Raw genomic sequence first — 24,975 nt, 5'->3', positions numbered from 1 at the left:
TGGTGTTGCAGGTAACATCTTGTAACGGCATTATTCCTACTCGCTGGTAGGGAGACATTTCTACCGCTGCTCCACCACACGAAGATGTTCTGGGATTAATAGAGTGAGTCATCAGTGAAGGTTGTGTCCCAGCCCAACGACATTGTTAGAGGTGAGAATTGGGAGAAATGCCCAGGAGTTAACATTTGTTCTCTGCTGGTTTTCCTTGAATTTGTTTCATCTGAAATAATTATGTTTATCTAAAAGTCAATGCTAAGACATTTTAGCTTTTAGTGCTGTAAAGATGTAAATTTTCATCAGGTCATTCGCAAACTAAAATTGTCAAGGTTTCACAGTGTGAAACTAAGAAGATGGACCACACTGCCATGTGAATCAGAGACAGATTTATTTCACTGTGTAAAGGTAATTTGGTGACACCACAGAATAAATGGTTTTATCTTTTTTTTATATGTATTCTTTATTGACTCGCAGTTTGCACTGAAACTTTGTGAACCAGGTTTTTGTTTGTTTTTTTTACTTTGTTCTGGCAAATAAATGCTTAATAGTAAAGGGGAAGCTTGTAAGAAACTGTGTAAAAGGCATGCTATAGCTAACTTTCCCTTTCTTTTGCCTATCAGAATAATACTCATTTCCTTTAAACCACCCCCTTCCTCTCAACATAAAAGGTTTCAGTTGACTGAAAAAAAACCTTTTTGTTTAGTCTGCAGGCACTTCAGTGTAATCTGTTGTCACACATGGCTTTTCTCAGGGTCCTCCTGTGTTTCTTCCTAGTTGCTGAATCAACAGGTGAGTGAAACAAAATTTGTTAATATTTTTATTCTTTACAACTAAAGGCTGACGAGAAAAACTTTTATTTAATATGTGTATATGAATGAGAGGGAGACTGGTGTAACAGGGAAGCTGCATGAAACAGAGGTAAAAAGTACCCAAAAGTTTAAAGACTGGAACAAAGTAATGGATGGTGAACAAGAGAAACGAAGAAGAGAGTGCAGGCAGGATTTCAGGGGTGAGTTGTGAAAGAACGGTAGCAGCAGGAGTGAGATGATAGTTCTACAAGATGGTTGTGAGACCTGCTTTGATGAACGGCTTAGAGCTGGTTCCACAAAAAGGCAGGAGGCTGAACTGAAGATGCTAAGGTTTGATTTGGAGTGAATAGGATTGACATAATTAGAATGAATATATCATTCTAGTCAGATTTCCACAGATGAAAGAATCTCAGTGCTGAAGTGGAGCAGACCTGACCTGAACACAGACGGCTACGTCTACTTCTACAGGAACAAACGCTTCTATGAAAACTACCAACATCCATCTTTTCATGGCCGAGTGAAGCTGAGGGACCCGGAGATGAAGGATGGAGATGTTTCTGTGATCCTAAACAACGTCACGTTTAATGACACTGGGATGTATGAGTGTCACGTAGCAGCGAGGAACCCTGTGAGAAATAAAAGAGTTCACACTGAGATCAGTCACTTCATCAACCTTATAGTTACAGGTGTGTCTCTTCCCCAGCCCGGAAATTGCAACACTTGCTCACTATATATAGGCAGTAGAGCAGGTCATATACTGATCGGAAGGTTGGTCTAGTCTGCATGCCATCCTTGGGCAAGATACTAACACCAAATTGCTCTCCAATGCATCCATCGGAGTATGAATGTGTGTAAATGTTAGTTAGAAAGCACTTAGAAACATGTGCTTATGCGAATGGGTGAATACACAAGTTGTATAAAGCGCTTTGAGTACTCAGAAGAGTAGAAAAGCACTATCTAAGAACCAGTCCATTTACCAAAGGAAAGGCACCCAGCATAAAATCTTTGTCAAATCTTTGTTTTCTTTTAACACATCTTTTTCTATTCGTACCTAAAGCTTCTATTGTTTTATTTGTCTGTATTTATTATTTTTCAATAAATTCAACTAAAAAAATGAACACATTATATACCAGTACTGTCTTTCTTCTACTGAGTGAGCTCGCTGAAACTTTAGGATGACTGAATCTTTTCAAGCATCAAACAAAGTCTGATCAGGAAAATTGTCTTGAAAACTATTGTTGGCATTGTGTCACTTTTTTGTGTGTTGTTTTCTTTTTTTCATTTGTTGTTTTTAATCCTGTGATTAACTGTGTGAGTGAAACAGTTTTTTGTCCGTAATCTGAGAAAATAAAGAGGAAACCACTTTTGCGAAAGAGTATACATTTTGAAATCCTTCAAAAACATGTCAAAATATCAGCTGAGAACGACACCTCAGGTCTTACAGCAACAGGAAATTGATTTATTTCATCATGTCTGAAAAAAAAATTCCCACCTGACCCTTCAGAAAAAGTTGATGTTTTACTCAATAACAAGGCAATAAATTCCCAGAACATGTCATATGCAGTTTGTTTTCCTAGTAATACCATGTACATATACAATTTTCAGGGTAGAAATTCTCATTTAAGCTCTGTTCAAAGCTGCTACCAGATCAGCTTCTCCCTCCAAGTTTTGTTAAGCGTTGTTTCTATAATGAGTTTTGAGCAACAATATCATGGGATATACCAGTGGGATGGTCCCTGGATTTCTTGAAAGCATCTGACTTTAGGTTTCTGTCTAAGCTTTTTCTTTTCTTTTCTTTTCTTTTCTTTTCTTTTCTTTTCTTTTCTTTATAATAATGGGGAGAGTTGTGTTTTGAGGATTGTATGTTTTTTTGGGTCTTTGTTTTGGTTATCCATTATCCATCTATCGACCTTCTTCTGCTTATCCAGGGCCGGTCAGGGGGGCTGCAACCTAAGCAGAAAATTTAGACCTCCCACTCCCTGCCCACCTCCTCCAGCTTGTCCGGGGGGACACCAAGTCATTCCCAGGCCAGACGAGAGATATAATCTCTCCAGTGTCCTGGATCTGCCGGGGCCCGGGGACATGCCCAGAACACCGCGCCCTGGAGGCATCCCTGAGATACTTAAACTCCTCCACTTGGGGAGTATTAGTAGTATTAGTATTAGTAAAGAGGAGTATCCTCTTTTATTTATTGGGCATTTTCTAGGTTTCATTCTGACTGTATGGTCTCACTTCAGTCTTTAAGGTTCCTTTGCCTTCAGTTTTTTCAGTTGGCTCTTTGATTTATCTTGACTTACTTAGACTTAGATCCTCCCGCGCCGATCGGCGCATCAGGCGACATGCATTGGGCGATTTATATTGATGGATGCTCAATCATTCAGGTAAGAAAATCGCAAAAAATGGATTCTCTTTATCTGGATGTAGCAGGCAGGGCTATTTGGTTTCATTCATTGTGTTGTGCTTCACGAATCACCCAGAGTTCCCCTGTATCCTGTTCACCGTGAGCTTCCTGCCTTTGTGTTTAGCAAATTATTTAACTTTCAGTTTTACTTTGTCACTTTGTTTTATTTTTTTGTCCTTGTCTATGATTGTTTAGTCTTTAGTCTCAGTCTGCCTCAGTGACTGCCTCCCATGCTAGTCCTGTTATATTCTCTTTGTTTCCTTATACTTTCACATGAAAGGGGTGGTGTTGGCAGCACTAGACTAATGGGACTAAGAGGCTTTTCACAGACGATGAATCATTTTCCACAAATCTCTATGAGTGCTGCCATAAAGAACACAAACTAAATAAATAAAAATGCTACAGTGTTTCAAAAAGACAACTTATTAATGGTGAAGAGAATCAATACTCTGGTGGTTTGTTAAAAAAAAAAAAAGAAAAGTCATGGTGCTCCTGCATCGGCTATTTCATTCTAATTTTCTTCAGTTTTATTTTTATAACAGCAAAGTCTGGCTCTTGCTGCTTCCTATTCTTCAGCTCGATGTACCTGAGGTGAGACTTTTTTTTTTAACAATTATTGAATTATTACTGCTGAAATTTGCACATTTGTTTGCTTTGGCTCTGTGATCTTAACTTCTGTTCTGCTCTCTGCTGAAAACCTGGATCCTTTGAGTGATTTACTTTAGAGAGAATTTGTGGATCTAAATTGGACCAGTTGTAACTGCAAACTCCTTGTGCTGTTGTTAGAAATGTTTTAGAAATTGTTTTTTTTTTTAGCCTTGTGAGTCCAGGGTGTACGCTGCCAATCAGCCTCTGTCATTGACTCTCTGCTATCCTAGAACAGCACGTTGAACAGTAACTCTGAAAAGGGTTAATGTGTAACGTTAAATGTGGTTGGAGTGTGGTTTTTGTGTGTGTGTGTGTTTCCCCTTTTTTGTCCACCTAGTGTGGCAGCTGCACCCTTGGACAAAAACTGATTTATCCCAAAGACAAAACTCCTAAATAGTTAGATAATGTGTGCGCTGAAGCGAGGAGTGTTCAGACCTCAAAAGTGGAGATTCCTATGATGTAAGGGCCCACATCTTTCCTCATGATTGATAGAGGGGCAGCAACCACCTCTCAACTCCTGCCGTTCAAGAGAATAACTAAAATATCATTGATAATAATAATTAATAGAATAATTAAAATATCATTGATTCTACCTTTCGACCTCTCAAAGTACTTATCCGTATGACAGCTTTGACCATCATATGTTTTTGTGAAATTCTGAACCAATAACTGGATGTGACCGCCTGCTTGAAATGGAGTCTTTTGCCAGCAGTTTCGTACTTAATCAGGATTCTTTGCTTTTCCAGCAGGTTGTTCTGGTTACTCTGAGTTCACACTTGCTTATCTGCAGATTGATTGTTAAATTGAATCTATTCAATTCCCTTTTGTGGAAGCAGAGCAGCTTTAGTAACAACTCAAATCACCACAGAAGATACAAGAAGGCATTAAGTTTGTCTCCGAAACACTTGCTAAAAGTCTTTTTTTTTCTAATTCATATGGGGAAAAATGTTCCTTTATTTGTTAGTGTAGAGAAACAAATTATGTGGGAATTGTGAAAACGCGAAGACTCCGTCATTGCAAGTCACCTATGACTGAAACTGAAAAAAACTGACATAAACCTTTAAAACTTTAATTTCAAAAACAACAAATTAAATCCAATTTTTTTTTTGTGGTTAAAAAAAAAAATTGGAAATATCTCTAATTTATCTTTACACAATCAGGGAATTCTGTCCCTCTATGATGCAGTATAGATATCATCTGGAATGATATTCAGTTTTTCTCACTGAGTGTCCTGAGTCAGTGTGAAACTGAAGTAACTGATTGCTACTTCAGTTTCACACTGACTAACACTCAGTTTAAGGATGAGAAAATCTGTCACGGCACTGGGTCTGTGACTCACTATGTGTTAATGTGAAAAAATAATTTCTGCATTTTAAACAGCTCGAATCGCATAACAAGGCAGTGACATAATTTCAGAGAAACTGAGCCTTTGGTCACGTGATATTCTAAAAACAGACACAGGCTTTATTTGGACATGCGACTTTACTGGACCTTTACAGGACGCAGGCTTCAGTGTCAGACGTAACATCACTAGTCCTGTATTTACTTCTTATTGGATCAGCACCAGTCACACGTCACTGCACTTTGGGGCCCTAAAGGTAGGAGGGGCCTATTGAAAATGTCTGATCAAAGTAGCTCCCCCTCTACCTTACACTATATGCTGATATTCACAGTATTACGGTAAACACCATTACAAGAGATCCACTATATGTTTAAGCCATGATTTTATTTTGTGAACCAAACTGGACAAATTTCGTGAAACACTTTGCTGGAAAAGAGAAATGCTTATACTTCCATGAGTCACTAGAGGGAACCAAAGGACAACAAAAAACAGCTTCTTCAAAACACACAACAGTCTCAATCTATTGTAATCTAGAGTTTTAGCTTATTACCTACAGCTGTCTGCTTTGTTTTTTAAAGAAAACAGAAATATACAAACAGCATTTATAAAATATGAACATATTTATCTAGTCTATGAACATGTTAATTTCCCCAACCATGATGTGGTTAGCACACAACCCTGACTAGCCGGTACACACAGAAACAAATTAATAGTAAGTTTGTGAGTAAATTTCATTTATAACACATTTAAAACCAAAGTGCTTTCATAATTCTGTCTAGAAAATAAAAAAAAAGAATATACATATTCAGTCTGTATATGAAATAACCCAAAAGCACCCAATCCTTCAATCCCAGTTCCAGAAATTAGAGGTCTAAAAACACAGAGACAGAAAAGGTTCGTCTTCAGCTGAGTCTGAAACTGTTATCTGAGGTCAGTTGGGGGGTGATTCTAGAGACTGTGCAACAATAGCAACAACACCCACTTTTGAAATGAGCTTAAACTGCAGGATGATCACAAGTGATTAAGAAGGCCTTAATGATCTGGAGGGAAAATACAGACACACTATTTCTACCACGTATGCAGGTTTGACACCATTTAGGCTTTAAACACAAACAGCGTCTTAATGCTGAATTCTATCATTCACAGGGAGCTAGTGCAAGCCTGCTGACACTGTACTAATGTGATCTCTTCTCTCAGTCAATGTAAATGAATAAAAGATGAATGAGTAACTCTGGTATACAGTGTGTAACAATAGTCCAATTGAAATCAAACAAAGCTATGCATGAGTCTTTCCAGATCAGAAGACCAATCAGAGAGCACAGCACTAAAACATTAAATCAAATCTTAAAGAGTATCTGCATCATTATTCAGGGTAAGTTTGATACTAAGAGTGTGTTAATGGGTCATACAGTACTTTGTGACTTTCATGCTTCTGCTGTGTTAATCAGAGATGAGCAGACCAGTGAGAATAAATAAATCTACAGTCAAACTTGTGTGAACCTGCTCTGGAAGTATTTCAACAAAAGCAACATAGAGTAAAAAATGAGGGATGACACTCCCTCTGTCTTTGTGACATCATCAATCTCCTGGTCCAGTCCCTTTAAGCCTGTGTAGGTGCGATCATCACTGTCACAGGAGGCATTTCATGGAGTCCAGCAAGGTCAGAAAGGAAAGTTTGATTTATTCTATTTAAAGAATTAAACAAATAACAGCTGCCAATCATTAGGTTATTAGGTCATCGATTATTGATTATTTGCTCTGGATAAATATAAAGACACCATGAGGAGAGTGGAGATAAAGTATGGACAGAACACCACTAGGCACCGGACCAGGGTCAGCGTGAGCTGTGAGTGTGTTGAGGCAGAGGGCGGAGCTCCAGATGTGGGCTGGACTGAAACTGTGCTCAAGGAAGAGATGGGTGGTTTTAAGGCTTTGATTGGAGGTCGACCTATAGAGAGAATCCCATCTGTTCAGGTGAATCCATAAATGAAATAAAAGGTGAAATCAGAGTGAAGCTCCTCACCTGTGACAGTGATCCAGCTGGATGGAGACTCTCCATGACCGCTGATGTCACACTTGTAGAGGCCTTCATCAGACCTGGAAACATGCTGGATGGTCATGTGACCTGTAGAGTCTTTCCCGATGAAGACACCATCTTTGAAGAAAGCAGCTGGGAGGTTGGAGGGAGTGGTCTTTGTTTTACAGAGCAGAGTGACGTCATCTCCCTCCATCACAGGGAGGACAGGACTCTGCAGGATCACTGATCCACCTCAACACAGAGACAAACTACAGCATTTCATCCATTTACACACAGCTTCATCAACACTAACTCCACACACTCAGCTTACCAGTGACTGTCAGGTTAACCATGTTACTGATGGGACCCTCTCTGGACTCACACCAGTAAACTCCACTGTCCAGTGGAAAGACATAACTGATGTTACAGGAGGAACCAGCTGTTATTCCCCACCGAACTCCACACTGAGTCCTCTGTTGTTTTCTTGTGTTTCTTGTCAGATTACATCTCGTAGAGCTGTCGTCCTCCTCACAGCTCAGAGATACAAAGTCACCTTCAAAGAACTGAGATCGGTTGGGTCTCACTGTCAGACGAGCTGTGAGGGAGAGGAGAATACATCCTCCATATTTCTTAACAATTGCAAACCTTTTAAAATCACTAACCACTGTGATTGGCTGCTTCTCTGTATGACAGCTTGCGACTCCTAGCAGTGTGCAGGTAGCACTGTTCCTAAATTGTCAATCATTGACTTGGACCCTATTGACCCTAACCCGCCTGCTGCCCAATTTCTGACTTTCCAGCTCAGTCTCTCTGTCTATCAAATCAATATATAATGATAAGTCCATTTCTCCTTCTTTACTTTCTAGCTGCTGGAAGATGCAGAAAATTATGCAAACTTCAGCCAAGAGAGTGTCTGAGACAATTGCATTCACACCTTGAGATTAGTCTATTATATTATATTATATTATATTATATTATATTATATTATATTATATTATATTATGAAACTGTTATGAAACTGGCCCTTTTAACATGGGAGTCTATCGAGATTGCCTCACTTTTGGAGCCAACCTCAAAAGGCCACTTCTGCCCTTGGCTGCATTAGTTATATTAATCTGATAGATTAGTTTGCCCATGTAAAAAGGCATTTTTCACACACACAAAAAAAGTTAATCATGGAGTTCCACAGGGTTCTATACTGAGACCATCACTTTCCACTTTCTTGATGCTCCTAACAGGCACTATTATTACAAAATAGTGACTAAATTTCAAATTATACGCCAATAGTACATGTTGTCACGTTACTGTGTTATATGCTACCATGGATTGTATCATACACGCGTTTGTGTATGATACATACATGATACATACAGTAACTATGTATATTTTTATATGTACTAAAATTAACAGTTAACATAAACTGGAGAACTTACATACTTTGTGATGATGCACAGAACAATACTTAAAACAGACAATCTGAAGAGCATTTTTACAGATGACCAACTCATTACATTTCCTGATCAACAAACTAGTTTGGATAGTTGTGCTTGTCAAGCACATACTGCTTCCACTGTGACAAAACAACAATCAAGATGCCAGGTTAGATCAGAATGAAAATTCTCAAAACCATTAGTGCAACCTCTACAACATTTAGTCATTTGTACACATCATAGTAGCAATTTCTCCTTCCTCTGAACAAATTGCAAAGGCTCTTGGACATGTATCAGTTGCTTTCATACAGTTCTCTGCTGTCGACAACATTATCATTTGCTTATGTCATGTCAGTCAAAATGAACTATACTTTTGGATGCTGAATAGTAGTTCCCAATAAAACTAATAGTCTTCATTTCATTGCTTGAATCATTACATACAAAATTGGTGAATTCAAATGCTGTCCAGCAAATGTTATACCTATTTTTATTTTTTTTACTGGAAATGTCCTCTAAATTGAACATTTTCTCTCAGGTGAACTTGATAAGGAGGTGTGTGAAGTAATAGTTGTAACCAATGACAAGCCACTTGTTCACAGTCACTCATGGATCGATCCCAAGAACCCTCAATTGGCAAGCATATATGAACCGAGCAGGACATAGTGTGTACCATTTCTACAATTCTATAACACAGAAATTGAAGGTCAGCATCGTGGAAGAGGGGTGAGGATGCGGGGGGGGACGACAAAACAGGGGAAGAGGGGCAAGACACCACAATACATAGGCAGATCCCTAATGAAATTAGGGCAACACTTGCTGGCCATGTTGTCAATCACTGTCTCACAATGGATGAGGGTGGTCGGAGGATCCAACCAAATGTTGGAAAAACACTGTGAATTTAATCAGTCAAAAGTTTGTAGGGAGAACAGGTATGTATAGTATTGGACAGTAATCCAACATCTCATAATATCTCATGTTTAGTGTACATTACTGTAATTTTACTGTACACGGCTGTACAAAAAGTGCATAGTGCTGTCTTGAGCACTTTCAGGTAGTGTCACCGAGTTCTGACCTTTTTTGCATTGAAAACACTGAGAGAATACTGTACACTGTCATAATGGAAACATGACAAAGCCACTTGACTATCTTGTTCATCAAGATGGTGTCAAGACTTCTCATTTTGATGACACTGACAGTTTCATTGACATGAATACTTGCTTTTGAGGAATGGATTATCGATTTTGAGCAAGTGACCTGCTTTTGCAGGTTATCCACTAGGTTTTGCAGTTTGCACCAAATGTTTTGAGAAATGCACTGCTGTGCAAATGCTAATAGTGATGTGAGAAAAGCACCAAAGTGACTGAGAAAAACTGTTTGTTTTGTTTTGTTTTTTGCAAAAAAGGCTCTGGATGTTAAGCAGTTAAACTTGTACTGTCTCAGTATGACATGAAAGTGGGAAAGGATGTGATGTCTCTGAGTTTCACCACAACATGCACAACGGTAACGTGCAACAACTTCTCTTTTCTGGATTCCATTACTTTGAAAAATTAAAAATGTGACAAACATCCAAAAAATAATGCATTTTCATATGGAGTTAACTGCAGGCAAGATAAAATCTGATCTATCCCACCAATGAAAAGCCTCTATGAGCTGTTCTAAAGCACTTTACAGACTTTTCTTTTATTAGAGCTGCTGAGTTTCCAACTTTGACAGCAGTTTACTGACCTTGGTTTGTTGTGCAGATCAGTAATAAGGTCACAACTAAAGAGAAATGATAGTCAGGTTAGTTTCAGGTTTTAGACTCAGGAAGGCATGCACAAAGCATTAAAAGCATGTTTAAAGTCACTAAACTCCACTTTTAAAGCTTTTAACTCCACAGTATCGCAGATCAAATGCAGTGGAGAGTTTGATCTTTGGCATCTCACCATGAACCTATTTCTATTTCACAGCAAACATGCTTTAAAAGTCATCTCTCAAAACTGGAAACACTGTAGTTTAAAAGCAATCTAAGCTGACAGAAGTGTTTTAATAACATCATTTAAAAAAAATATCAATTTAAAAAATAAATTTTACATTAAAAACACAAAATGAAGCTAAAATGTAGCTTGTTTAGAGTTTGTGGGGACCTTAATAATATTTAAGACTGATGTTTCTTAAATTATTTTTTTTTAAATCTTTTTAGACTTTGTTAAAGAATATCATGGGAGCTGAAAAATGCTATAGGAGTACCAGAACAACTTAAATGAAATTAAATGTTATTGGAATCAAACTCAACTGAACTGCAGTGCAGATGTCAGCTAGTGTAGTATTAATTCATTATGTTGTACTTACAGAGCAGCCACAGCAGTGTTATTTCTTCCATTCTTTCTCTTAATGGTATTATTGACATTTTGATCATTGTCAAACATCATAGTCACATCTCGTTGGACACGCCTCCTTCCTGATTCTGTGAGACACTGTGCTTTGGCTTTGTCCCCCTATAGCTTTAAAGAAATGTTTCTTTTTTCATAAGTCTATAAAGTGAGGAAATGAGAAATGCTTCTTTGTTTTATGAACCAGAAAGACCCAAACTACTCTTGTCATGATAGTCTTTGTTTTAATATTCATCCAAAAATTTAAACTGCGTGCTTCTTTCCACTGTTTGTGATGTCAGTTCAGCTAAGAGGAAATGAGATTGTGGTGTTTTTTAAACCTGAATCAGAGAGCTTCTCTCTGCTTTAACCACTAAAATGTGGTGAGAAAAAAAGGGTACAGCTTGTCTGGTTCAAACTGGTTTCAGCCTTTTTGCTCAGCTGACCCACATTAAGCATCCTTTTTCCGTCTATTGTCGCAAACCAGGCCGCCATGGTATCATTCAAAAAGCTTTTTATTTGAAATGAAGAAATAAAACAGAAGCCTTACACAAACCATGGATTTTGTGGTCAGTACAAACAATGGTGTTGATAAGTTCATTGGTGGAATAATGGCGTACACAACATTGTTTAGTGCTAACCCAAACGAAACACAACGAAAAACCACAGAGTATCTCAGAGGAGAGCACCACACAGTGACTGGAGACCCTTTTAACTCCCAATGCATAACATACCAATGATTTGTCACATGGTGTCGGTATGTTAAATTTTGGGATTAGAACATATTAGTGACTGAGCTCAGATGGCCTTTATAGAGCACTGGCACGCTAGGCCCAGTTCTTGCCATTGTCATTAATTGGAAATGAACTACTCTACTCCTCTAATGCCTGCAAACGAGGCACAAAACAGAAAAACAAACAGGCCGACAGAAGGGCAACAGTGGGTTGTCACACTATCCAAAGTTCTTGGGCAGGGGAGGTTATCCCAGCCTACTTCAGGGTATTACACAATACAGCCTGAAATAGCACTGACCAGATCTAACACAGCTTAGAATCACCATTTAACTTAACTTGCATATTGTCAGCCTGCTGGAGGAAGCTGAAGTACCTGACATAAAGTACCTGACATAAAGTACCTGACATAAATCCATGCAGGAATAGGTTGAACATGTTAGGTGGCAGTGTAAGCCACCGATTAAGCACATCTCATAGAAGTAAAAATGATTTAAGATAAAGGTGCTCATCCTCCTGCTCATCTGGGAGAACATCAGCGATTTCCCAGGCCATCGAAGACACATAATCTCTTAGGCGTGTCCTGAGTCCACCTCAGTGTCTCCTTCCTCTAGGACAGGCTCAGAACACCTTGCCCAGGAGATATCCCAATCAGATGCCCAAACCATTTTAAACTGCATCAAAGACATTCTTCTATTTCAATTCCCCTCCCCATCATGTTGAATGGTGTGGGAGGCAATTAGCTATAGTTTTAACTCCAGACGTTGCAAGTAAGATTCTGTGTGTCCTTATTTGGTGAGGATGTTTTACTTCCTTCCCTTTATGTCCTCACCTGGGTTTGTATATGGTTAACCGTTAAGGGAAGGTAAGCACTGTACAGGGTGAGGGGAGATGACCCTTTGTCAGCATGAAGTTGTGTGTGTGTATGCACTCACGTGCACACATGCGCGCGCGCACACACACACACACACACACAGTGTTTTAACCTTTTGTGACCTTTTGTGGGTGTTACAATGGGTGGTGCTTGTATTCACTGAATAAAAGGCTGGAAGTGTTTCTTTGAAGTTGGCTAGGAGACAGGTGAGGAGCGTTCAGCTCCAAGAGCCTGGTTCCGACCAGCCTTCCCTTGCTAGCAAGTAAAAAACTATTTTCGCCGTTGTCTTGCTTTCTCTCTGCGGTAGAGTATCATTTACTATTTCTGTTCCTATACACAATGGTGTTTTTGTGTAACTGAACAGCTTATAGATAACTTCTTATGTTATACTGTAATCTTCATATGCTTCATGCAAAGATTACTCTCTATGTATAGACTCTCTAACTTATAGTCACAGTATTGTCCGCTGTGTCCTTGGGCAAGACACTTCACCTGACACCTACTGGTGATGGCCAGAGGGGAATTATAAAGCGCTTTGAGGGTCTCATGAAGCACTATATGAATGCAATCCATTATTATTATTTAAACCAACTGTTAACTGTATATTTCTGTACATTTAAGTATTAGTATTCATATTGCTGCATTCATTGACCTTTTTAATAGGTTATTTCATTGTTTAATCACATTAAAATGTTCCTAATTTAATGTTTAAAAGCACTTGAAAAGGCAAAATCCCATGTAAAATTATGGCAACAAACTGTATTGTCATTACTGAAAATAACCGTATTTTCATGAGAAAGTTCTTTTCTGTTCTTTTCTGGTATTATTTTGGCGCCCCAGCTGCTGGGATATTACTGTTTTTTTAGGATTTTTTTTTTACGGTGTAGATTGTTTCTTTGAACCATTACCGAGGCACTAAATATGCCCACAAATCCGGCTACAGCATCATTTCATTGTGTATTTATTAGGATTTGGGTCCAGTATAAACAAAAAAATATATTTTCTAACCTTAACCGAAAAATAAAAAAAGTGGACTTACAAAGCAGTTGAAGTAGAAAGGCATTGAAACCAAGCACACCATTGTTTTCTTGTGACATTACCAATAAGTGTGATGTGTCACATGGCCCTCTTCCTATTGAAAAAACAAAAGTTGTATCCAAGATGGCCGACTTCTAAATGGCCACCATGGTCACCACCCATCTTGAGGAGTTTGCCCCCTCACATATACTAATGTGCCACAAACAGGACTTTAATATCACCAACCATTCCCATTTTATTACGGTGTATCCATATAAATGGCCCACCCTGTATACATACCCACCACAAACAGGCCTTATGCTCTATCACACCTACACATACACATAGTGGGGCATTATAAGTACATGGGAGACATTAAACTGAGACGCCTTCTGCTTATCAGGGATGTAAATGATTAAGCCATGGCTAAGCAGAAGACAAGGTCATAATTCTCTCTTTTTCAGGGAAGGTTTCAAGGACATTTTGAGCAGAAGGTATAGACTGACATGCTGAGGAATTTTCTTTGTGTGTGAGTTTGGTAAAAACAATATAAAATGAGCAACCCCACCCAAATTTCAGAGATCACCCTGGTGTTTGGCTGGGATGTTTCTCTCCATGTTGCAATGTGTTTATTAAACCCACTTCAAATGATGTTCATGAAGGGAGTGCTGCACGTTATTGTGAACATTTCTATAACAAATCAGTCTATAGAAAATTAAACACTGATGTTTGGACGTGTGAATGAACCTACTGCAGGTAACAACAGGTGTAACACAGAAACCTGAAAAACAATGTAACTGAGTGAAAGTGAAACCTGTCTGAGCCTGTCCCTGTGAAACAGAGACAATTTGAAGCCTGCAGCGTTGTTTCAGTCAGAATAAAGTGATGAATAACCAAATGTTAGAGGACGGGACTTTTTTAGGGCCCAAGCAGATTCAGCAGTACTGAGAACAGTGGCTGTGTTTGTGGGAGGTGCTTTAATGAAAAGAGCCCAGGCAGCAGGTTTAACAGGTCTTTGCACTCAAACATGAAGTCTGATTCAACAGAACCTCGACATACACCCACAGTATACCTTTACTAAGCTACATTTTCAGTTCATTCCTCTGTGAATGTTTTAAAAGAAAACTAAAAACAGTAATTTCTTCTAGACTGAAGTTGCTGATAACGTGGGACATGATTTTTCCAGAATGTGTCATAATATTTGAATTCCTGTTTGATTTACTGTTTTATTTTTCTTCTCTAGAAACATAAGAGCATTTTATCAGGAGGCACAAACCTGAAGCTGCCTAGATTTGTGATTTCATTAGTTTAAAATAAACCATTTTATATTTCTATAGTGTGTTTGAGTCTAATTGTTCTTTAAATTCGACTCTTAATTTCAATCTGATCCTCAAAAAGAACTCCTTGAGAAAAACAGCAGTGGGTTTAATTTCTAGCTTGATGGTAAAAAACAAACGTGGTCCTTCATGGCAGCTACTTTTAAAACTTGATTTTTCATTTCCATTTAAAAAATCTACAAAAGTCTGAGGCAGTGAATTAAAGATAAAACATGTTTGTAAAAACAGAGTAGAAAACATGACGTGACCAACAGCTGAGACAGTGGAAAAACTAACTTACTTCTAGCTGTCCTTCCTCTTACCTGTTCACCTGTGACTTCTGTAAACAGGCTGTGTCCACTTTGATGTCTCTTCCGCCTACCCCTGACCACACCTCAATCTTAGCACAAATACACACTTAAAAACTGGCTACTCAACTTCTGATTATTATCCACAAAGGCTTCAGTGTTTTCTCATCTAATATTAATCTTATTTTAAATCGGTGAGTGTTTTATGATATTGTTCTGTTAATTATTTTTCTGTCTTAAATGCTTCTTGGGGTCACATGACATGTAAATGAATGAATGAATAAAAATAATTCAATCTTTAACTTTATTTTTTTCCAATGCTTTTTTTGGTTTGTACCCTTCATCACAGTTAGTTGTCGACTCTGGCACACAATCACAAATTTAGCCTATTATCTTCATGTACACTCATCTTCTCTTTTATCTTTAAAAGCAAACACTAGACTTTAGAAAATAAAAATAAAATCCACTAAAACCATCATTTGACCTTACAAATCATAAAAATAGTTTCAGTTTCAGTTTGGTTAGATTTATCAACAAAACATGGGTGCCCTCAAACTGTGTGTGGTTGTAAAGAAATATTTTTTTTCTGAACTTTTGAATCCAGTATATACACAAAGAAAGAATACTCAAGAAAACTTGAACTAAAAGTGACGCTAAACTGCAATGAAAACAAAATAATTTTTACAGGGAGGCAAGGATGGAGCTGTGATCATTTTGGGGTGGCATACATGTCTCACAAACAATGCATTGCTATTTAAGCAGCTTAAACTACACACCTGTACAATATTTGAATGAAAGTAGTGTAGCAAAGAAGCACTATACAAATGTAGCAGTGCTAATAGACAGTAGTACTTTGTATTACTACTGTGCTGAGAAGAGATCTTCTTCAGTTTAGCTAAACAAGTTTATTACTCGAGTGGAAGTGAAAAAGAACATGCTCTGTAATGTACTCTAAGTAAGAAAGTAAAAAGTGCTCCTTGAAGGAAGATTCTACTATCCATATTGTACAAAGGTAACTAAACCTGTGCAATATTAATATAACAATATAATAATGTTACTATTTAAGAATACAAATATTGTTACAATTTAAACTATAATTTAAATAAATGGGGCTAGTTTGTAGGAGACATGCAGTAAACAAAAATAATTTACTGTTGCCTACATGGCAGAGGGTGACTTCACCTTCACACCTAAACAGTAAAATTACAACAGTCAAGGTTAAAATTGGGATTCAGCAGATGGGGGACCCCTAAAAAAGGGAAAAAAATCACAACTCATAATAATTTCTAATGTGAGCTTCAGTAGTTGGTCTTTTTTGTTTCTTTGTTTTTTGATTTGTTTTTTTAATGTACATGATGTGATCACAAGACCTGTGGCTCTTTGTGAACACCATTAAATTCAACAAGATGTCAGCAGATGTTTCACAGCCATCCTGGTTGATCTCCATTCTCTACACTGACACTACACTGATTATACTTTCTCTGTACTAGACATTTGGTTTGGTATAAAGTTGGAGTTCAAGACAAAAGTCTCGCTCAGTTTTGTTGCATAAAAAGTCCAGATTATGTTATTGTGACTTCATTACCCAGCAGCCCTTGCTCAGTCATGGGATTGCATCCTAACAGACTGTCCGACTCCAAAGCAGAGCACTGTTGTGAACTAAGTGAATCTCTATTTTGACATTTTAGTTAAATACAAATTAGAAATTACCACTAAAATTGGCTCATTATTTGAACTTATTTATCTTTTGGGGGGTTTGTTTGTTTCCTTAAATATCGAATGTGTTTTTGAACATTATATTGTGTGGCTGTGTAAAGTGGAGGCATTGTGAAGCCATGTTTCTGCTGCGCAGAGGTTAATTAGATGTGTAGTAGTGATTGCTGACCTGCCTGAGCAGGAATGATTTCAGTCCTTGTGTTCGATCACGATCTTGTGCTGCTTATGAGAATTGTTGAGAATTTGTATTCTGCCCCCTTAAAGCACAAATAAGATAATGTAATTCCTTAAAGTTGTAACATTTTTAACTAGTGCTGTCAGCGTTAACACAGCATTTTTGGTTAAAGAAAAAAAATGCATGTTGCGTTTTTAATTAATTTTATTAGGACACGTTAGCATTGTGAGATGTGAGGAAACACTGAGAGGAGGAAAAAAACTGCTCATCTTGTAAAGATGTCTATAATTTAGCATTTTCATTGTGATAGTTATAAAGCTTGTGTATGAGTTCAATAACAAAGATCTGTAATCACTCATCTATCTGTTTGTTTGGGTTGCTTTTCCATTTTCTACATCACTACCATGCGGTAGCCGTCAGTGTCAATACTGTCATCATTACTCTAGTGCAATCATCTTCTTGCCTGCTTTCTTTGGAACAATCATCCTCCACTTTTTTGTAGTTTACATTTCTGCTCTCCATCATTCTCACTTTCAGACTCTCATTTGTGCAACCCCCCCCCCCCCTCACCTCCACCTTAGTGACATCTCAGTCAGAGCTCCACCCAAGCTTCAGTCTTCATTTTCACTACCACCAGAGTCTAGACTCCAAGTGCTCCTGACCTAAATCCTATCACTGCTGGGATCCCTTTCTGTATCTCATTGGAATCTAATCTCCAAATTTAGTTTCGCTATCTCAATAAATAAACAATAAATAATGTTTAATTCTTCCAAGTTCTTAAGTTCTCTCATTATTAAACCAGTTGCCTTGATTACAGATGTTATTCTTCTTTGATGAAGGAACAACATTATTTTTACAGGATTTGCAGCATCCATTTAAACGTGTAAGAGTAGCAGTAAAATATAAACAAGACTCAAATTTAAATAAATGGTAAATTCTGGTGTCATTGTACATTGTTTTCAATTATCACTAAACCTCAGGTTTAGAGTCAGACAGTATGTTATTACATCTTTCAATACTTTGTAGCTTCAACACTTTTCTACAAATTCTCTCTACCAACCTGTAAACATTAATAAAGAACATTTTCTTTAAGTGGTTCTTAAACGAAATAGTTTTATATTGTGTATGTTGTCTTTCATGCACATGGCACAGCATTCAAGTTTAAAAAGGAGTCTTTATGTGGCCCTGCTAACAGTCTCCCTTTAAAATCTTTTATTTTGAAGCTCATTATTCACACATGAGTGAGACACTGAGACAGCAAACAAAGAATGTCTTCCTAAAATGAGAAATAAATAAATCTGCAGTCAAAGGGTACAATAGTTGCTCAGAATTGCTCAAATTTTTATCTTTTCCAATCTGCAAGTTTGGTTTAGAAAAAAGCTAACTGCCTTGTACATTACCTATTGTACAGAGCTACAGTGATACATAGGCAGCACATGATATAAATCCTTAGCAGGATTATGCTTTCATCAATATCAAGCTGAACATGAGCTCTGCTTCAGAAGTGATGCTCTATAGTGACATCTTCATAGTCATTATTCAATCCCTGCTCAGCTTCGTCGAGTGGGGTCTTTACCATAGAGACATGCATGTAGTTTCCTGTAAATGTTAGAAAGTTAAATCAACTCCTTACACAGGAAGAAATGATCAGTCTGATCAATGACCAGCATATTGACCAATCAGAGTGTTACCTTTGGCTCTGCATCGATACAAAGACACCATGAGGACAGTGGAGATGAAGTATGGACAGAACACCACCAGGTGGAGTACCACTCGGAATACAAACTGGAGGGAGGAGGAGTCAGGGAACAGTACTGAGGAAGAGGGAGGAGCTGAGGTGGTTGGTGAAGGTGTGGTTGTAGGTTTTTCTGTGGAGAGAATTGCACCTGATCAGGTGAATATGTGGATGAAATAAGAGGTGAAATCAAAGTGAAGCTCCTCACCTGTGACAGTGATCCAGCTGGATGGAGACTCTCCACGATTGCTCATGTCACACTTGTAGAGGCCTTCATCAGACCTGGAAATATTCTGGATGGTCATGTGACCTGTAGGCTGCTTCCTGATGAGGGAGCCATCTTTATAGAAAGCAGCTGGGAGGTTGGAGGGAGTGGTCTTTGTTTTACAGAGCAGAGTGACGTCATCTCCCTCCATCACAGGGAGGACAGGACTCTGCAGGATCACTGATCCACCTCAACACAGAGACAAACTACAGCATTTCATCCATTTACACACAGCTTCATCAACACTAACTCCACACACTCAGCTTACCAGTGACTGTCAGGTTAACCATGTTACTGATGGGACCCTCTCTGGACTCACACCAGTAAACTCCACTTTCCAGTGGGTCAATATAGCTGATGTTACAGGAAGAACCAGCTGGTTTTCCCCACCCATCTCCACACTGAGTCCTCTGTTGTTTGCTTGTGTTTCTCCTCAGAGTCCATCCAGAAGAGCTGTCGTCCTCCTCACAGCTCAGAGACACAAAGTCATCTTTAAACAGCTGAGAGCTGCTGGGACTCACAGTCAGACGAGCTGTGAAGAACAACAAGAAATATACAGTGCATTATTTCCTTTTTGCAGCAATCAGACACCTTTCAGATCAACTGAAGTTATGAAACTTTGTGACCCTGCTGACCTGAGTGTTTTGAACTCAGTTAGGGAGAGTGGATTATGCAAATCAATAAGAAGGATTGGATTTCTAATATTTTACACTCCCGTTTAATGCATCAATTTGTGAATGTTGTGAAAGAATGTTGTGAAAGATCAATTTGTGCTGTTCAATGGACTCCATGTTTGCAATCTATCTAGAGTAACTACTTGGTAAGTTTACACCTGCTTACTTTTACCAATGCAGCAGTATAAATTTCTACTGTGGCTGTGGCATCAATGAAAACAACTAACTCATCTATACCACAGCAACAGTGATCTTTGAGATGCTTGGCTACAAGATGAACAACAGCCACAAGGAGCTGTACCCTCCATAGAGATTGAGACCACAGCCTAAGGTCAAGGCAGCATGGAGGGAAGTTAGCCAACTATCAGCTTTCTAACTACAGAAAGCTGTGATAAAGAAAGGGGTGGCTCAGAGAAGACCACAGTAACCTCCCCGAACAGGGTCCAGTATCCATCACAGTGGCAGACATTGAAGAAAGAGTCTAAAGCATGAAGGCTGGAAAGCCCCAAGGGCCTGACTTGACTAATGCCTACTGGCTAAAGAAGCTAATTGCACTAAATGAGCGCCTCACAGTGTGACACCTACAAATGTATGGCCACAATTGTAATTTCTTTTGAGAATTTATTGTTATAAAATGACTTATTTACTGAATTATTGCACTGATTCTTAGTTAGGGTTATACAGATGTAATTGCATGGCTTTGCCACAAAAGGGACGCAACTGAATGCAGTAGTTTGCTCCAAGGCCCCCTTCTGTTTGATGAGGAAGTTACTCTAGACTGAAGGCAACAAATGTCTCCTGTCTTTTTAACTTTTTCTGTTGGTACTCTGAGTTGTCAAATTGCATATTTAAAGGCATAAAACCTTGTTCATGTTAGTTCAATAAAAGTTGAATTTTGAAAGAATATTTTCACAGATTCTCTGCTGGTTGAAATGAGAGTTGCTATTATCTAACAAAATGATGGGCCACACTGTATATGTGTTATTTATTCAAAAATGTAGCTCCTGGACAAGGTTCTATGATTGATAACATAACTTCACCCTGGTCCATTTCTCACTCATAATGTTTATGGACTGTATAGTAAATACTGATTTGGGGAGATGGGAGAATAGACTTGTTTATGGTTTTCTGATGTGAAGTATTTTTGCACATGTTAAGATGTAAAGAGAGTTTACTAAGATAATAAGTAGATTAATCACAGTGTTAATTTATACCTCAAAAATGTAAACTTGATTTGATGTCATGGTTTGTGTTACAAGAGTACGTATGGAGAAAAGATGGAGGAACATGTAAATGAACAAAAGATTGGTCTAAAATTCTACTTAATGAACAGCTAAGAAAGAGCCTGTAAAAGGAATACCCCTCATGTCTCCTGTACCTACTTTTCCTGTATAACACAGCTAAAGGCCTGTAACATAGTTTTGGAGATCAGCAAGCTGCACAGGCAGCTGATCCTGATCCTTTATTTAACAAACCTGAGGCAGACATCACTGTACAGGTATGTTGGAGCAGCAGACAGCTAAGTATGGAGGACTACCCTTGCAACTACACAGATACCTTAGCCTAGAGCTGGGAGTGAAACCAGTTAGCGATTTTACAGCGGACATGCGACACTGTAAGCCTGATCACATAGTTTCCCTAAGAGACATTTTTGCTAAGCAGAGAGGTTAAAGTACATGGGGGTCAGTTTGAGAACATTAAAAAATGACATAAGTTACCATGTACTACTGTACGCAACCAAATTGATGAGTGGCTTCATGTGAACCACACAGAGGGAGAGATCATCCCAGGTGTGCTCAGTATTATTAAACTTGAGCAGTTCAGGGATATGTTGACTGGCAAAGATGACTGATGAAAGAGTGATTAATTTCTGTCATGGTCCTTGTGTCTCTCTGACTGGCTCACTCTTGGCCACATGTTTGTTGTTTCCTCTCTCTCACTTTCTCTCCACTGTCTCCTGACTGCTTGGGCTGAGCTCATTATTGGGCTCCCGCCATTTGCCCATGCACCTGGACTGATTATCTCCACCTGCCGCTCATTGACTTTGTTTCCTGGCCACTACTTAAGGCCGTCGCTCAGAGCACTTTACCACTGGATTGTTCAACGGTCAAGATTTTTCAAGTCCATGAGCATTGGAATTCTTGTGCACAGCTTTCCAGGTCAAGTTACATTTTTACAAGATCAGAACAAAGCAACTAAGAACAAAAACAGAAATAAAACATGAAATTGAGAAATTATACTATTTACTATATAAAAAAAACACGGTAAAGAGAGGGTGGTAATACACTTCCTAGTATTGCACGCATAACATTTCACATTTTTACAAATTTGTTTCAGTGAATATATTAGTCAGTGATTTTATCCCGTTATGCATTCGGTGTTCAATATTTTTTGTTTTGCCATGAGTCTGACAGTGAAGGGGAAGAAGCTGTTGAAAAACCTTGTTCTGTGTTTGATGATGGTGTCTGCTCTGATGTGTGTCAGATTGTATATACAGTTTTTGTGTCTGAGCAGAGGGTGAACTGGATGGTGTGAGTCCCTGATAATTCTCTCTGCTCTTTTTCAACAGCATTGTGTGTACAGAGAGTCAATTGTTATGCAAGTTGAGTTTGTGTAACCCCAGCAAATTCCTCGTCTTACTCTCCTGTGAATTCTCTAGCGTTTTTTCTAACTGATATTCTCTAGACATAGATTCCCTGGACCCTCCCTGTTATCTTTTCTGGATTCCTGAGTTTAGCTAAGTGGCGTGAAGTGAGAAGGAGCATGAGTGCCAGAAGGAGTGTGGCTTGTGAATAGAAGAGGAGCGTAGCGTGTGTGGACCCACTGGGGGCTCTGTGGGTCTGCCCACATTGCCCCCACACGTTTGTTAGGTAAGGCACAGAAGCAGCACCTGCCTGTCTTTCAAGCTTGTGTTTGATAAGGACAGCTTATTTTAAAGTGAGTTGGTTTAAAGGGGAGGAGCTAAAAAACAGCTTGTTTAGGACAGAGGATGAATTTAGAGAATGGACCAAGGCCCTGTATAAAATAAAGAATTATGAAAATGAAAACTTTAGAGTGTGACAGAAGAAGGTTACTGACCTTGCTTTGTTGTGCAGCACAGTAGGGAGATGACGGCTACAGAGGAAGACAGCTGGGTTAACTTGAGATTTTGCAGCAGTGTGTGCAACATTCAGAGGAAGTGAAACCATGCAAACCGCAACCATGTATGTACAAAGCAAAAAGCATGTATGCAATGGAAAAAGTGCAGAAGACACAGGTGTGTTTGTGTGGTTTTCTACAAAAGAATGACATACTCAGATATATGCATAATACAAAATAGCTAATTATAACTATATACAAGGATCAGACCAATGTAGTACACTTCTACTGCTCACACTATGCAACTAAACAGCATTCTGTGTGAGGTTAATTACCCTCAGTACAAAGGAATTACTTCTGGTGGTTGCACAAAATAAAGGCTCCCCCATTATATTCCGCCATAATGCTCTTATTATGAAGGGCAAGAGAAACCTGCCACTTCCAATAGAACTACGATCGGCATTTGGCGATCTCTTAACAAGTTATTCGCTATAAACTCCACACTATAGATTACAGAACCACATACCCCACGTATACCAGTATATAAACTTACATGAACTTACACACACCTGTATAAGAACTCAGAATTATCCTAGGAACTTTGGGGGCTTTTATACTTTTATACACTTATACATGTCCCAAAGCGTCGGCTGCATCCTCCGGAGGCCGCATTTGAAGGCGTCACAGCCGGGCGACGAAGGTTGTCCCAATTCGTCGACTCCTTCAAATGCGGCCAACAAATGCGTCCTTCATTTCCCCGAATTTGAAGGATGGGTCGGGTGTGTCCTTCGTGGCCCACCATATCCCCGAATTCATAGTGCGGCCCAGCCAAACTCCAGTTTCCAACAATGGCGGCCGCTACTAAGTTTTAAAATTACTCTTATTAATCTTTCTGGGTCACAAAATAAACCTTTAACATATTTTAAGGCGAGAAAGTAGCTGTGTAAATTACAAATATCTGCTCGGTTTATCAAGACATCGCATATTTGCAAAAGTGTGCCGACGTTTTCGGAGACGTCTGTTACCCACCATGCAAATCTGAAGGCTAGACCAGACTCATGTCCAGACCATCTCAGCCTTGCCTCTTTCACTTTGTCTGTAAATTGATCAACCTAAGCGTTCCCTCTGATGCATTCATTTCTTTTCGTGTCCACCTCGGTCATTCCCTGTGAAACCCTTAACATCTTCAGCTCAGTCTCCTTTCTTTTTGTCAGTGTCAACATCTCCAAACCATACATTATAGCAGGTCTCACGATCATCTTGTAAACGTTCCCTTTTACTCTTGCTGCTATCCTTCTGTCACCCCTGATACTCATTTCCACCTATACCACCCAGCCTGTACTCTCTTTTTCACCACTCTTGTGCACTGTCCATTGATTTGAGTGGTTGGCCCTAAGTATTAAAACTCTTCTACATCTTCACTTTTTCACCATCCTCCCTCTCACCCACACAAGTATTCTTTCCTACATCTACTTTCTTTAATTCCTCCTCTCTCCAGAGCATACGGCCACCTCTGCAGACTCTCTTCCAACTGCTCCCTGATCTCACTACAGGTCAAAATGTTGCCTGCTAACATCAAAGTCTAGAGATTCCTGCCTGGCCTCAGCCTGGTTCCAGCAGATTGCCACTGCTTCCTGAGTCTGGTTATGCCAGACGGTTCATTCTGTTAAAAGAAAGTTTTTCCTTCCCACTGTCAACTTGGTCATAGGGGTTATCTGATTGTTCAGGTTTTCTCTTTTCTCTGGAGGGTCTTTATGTTGCTATATAAAGCACTTTTAGGTAACTGTTGTAATTTGGCAATATATGAATAAAATTTAATTGGTTTTGGTATCTTATTTCTTTTACTGCTGCAACATGGTGAGTTAGATTTTTTCTGTGAACCAGTGCTGAGGCACTAAATATATTCATAAATCCGATCAAAGCATGGTTCAGTTGCGTATTTATTAGGATTTGGATCCAGTATAAAGTGAAAATGTATTTTCTAATCTTAACCCAAAAATAAAATCAAAAAGTGAACTTACAGAGCAGTCGGAGTAGAGAAGCTCTGTTCATCATGCTGTTTATGTCTTTGATCAGTTCACATCAGATAAC

At 38.8% G+C, this 24,975-nt stretch overlaps 2 protein-coding genes across 3 annotated transcripts; both read right to left on the bottom strand.

The window, feature by feature from the left end:
- Positions 1 to 6,937: 6,937 nt before the first annotated feature.
- Positions 6,938 to 12,061, bottom strand: LOC146521572 (Fc receptor-like protein 4). Its single transcript, XM_085155183.1, has 5 exons — positions 10,976 to 12,061; positions 10,370 to 10,405; positions 7,546 to 7,809; positions 7,221 to 7,466; positions 6,938 to 7,145 (listed from the first exon to the last, which is right to left on the bottom strand). Exons 1-5 carry the CDS (start codon positions 11,040 to 11,042, stop codon positions 6,940 to 6,942), a joined length of 819 nt encoding a protein of 272 aa, XP_085011309.1. The 5' UTR covers positions 11,043 to 12,061; the 3' UTR covers positions 6,938 to 6,939.
- A 4,299-nt stretch (positions 12,062 to 16,360) lies between these two features.
- LOC146521571 (Fc receptor-like protein 5) lies at positions 16,361 to 24,975 on the bottom strand. Of its 2 annotated transcripts, XM_085155168.1 has the most exons (6): positions 24,906 to 24,975; positions 22,885 to 22,920; positions 19,401 to 19,664; positions 19,076 to 19,321; positions 18,824 to 19,000; positions 16,361 to 18,731 (listed from the first exon to the last, which is right to left on the bottom strand). In XM_085155168.1, exons 1-6 carry the CDS (start codon positions 24,937 to 24,939, stop codon positions 18,631 to 18,633), a joined length of 858 nt encoding a protein of 285 aa, XP_085011294.1. In that variant the 5' UTR covers positions 24,940 to 24,975; the 3' UTR covers positions 16,361 to 18,630. The 2 variants fall into 2 exon arrangements, with proteins under 2 accessions (XP_085011294.1, XP_085011293.1); XM_085155167.1 differs by lacking the exon at positions 24,906 to 24,975 and having other exon boundaries at positions 22,885 to 23,909.

Source organism: Neolamprologus multifasciatus, chromosome 3 (genome assembly GCF_963576455.1).
Source record: "Neolamprologus multifasciatus chromosome 3, fNeoMul1.2, whole genome shotgun sequence".
NCBI classification, from domain to species: Eukaryota; Metazoa; Chordata; class Actinopteri; order Cichliformes; family Cichlidae; genus Neolamprologus; species Neolamprologus multifasciatus.
Note: the sequence above shows the minus strand (reverse complement) of the source record. Positions and strands in the feature narration are given on the sequence as shown.

Coding starts and splice junctions, on each gene's coding strand:
- LOC146521572 (XM_085155183.1), bottom strand. CDS start 11,042: ATGATCAAAATGTCAATAATACCATTAAGAGAAAGAATGGAAGAAATA. Junction 10,406..10,975: donor AACACTGCTGTGGCTGCTCT/GTAAGTACAACA, acceptor ATTTCTCTTTAG/TTGTGACCTTATTACTGATC. Junction 7,810..10,369: donor GATCTGCACAACAAACCAAG/GTCAGTAAACTG, acceptor TCTCCCTCACAG/CTCGTCTGACAGTGAGACCC.
- LOC146521571 (XM_085155167.1), bottom strand. CDS start 22,975: ATGTTGCACACACTGCTGCAAAATCTCAAGTTAACCCAGCTGTCTTCC. Junction 19,665..22,884: donor GTGCTGCACAACAAAGCAAG/GTCAGTAACCTT, acceptor TGTTCTTCACAG/CTCGTCTGACTGTGAGTCCC. Junction 19,001..19,075: donor CAGCTGGATCACTGTCACAG/GTGAGGAGCTTC, acceptor TTCTCTCCACAG/AAAAACCTACAACCACACCT.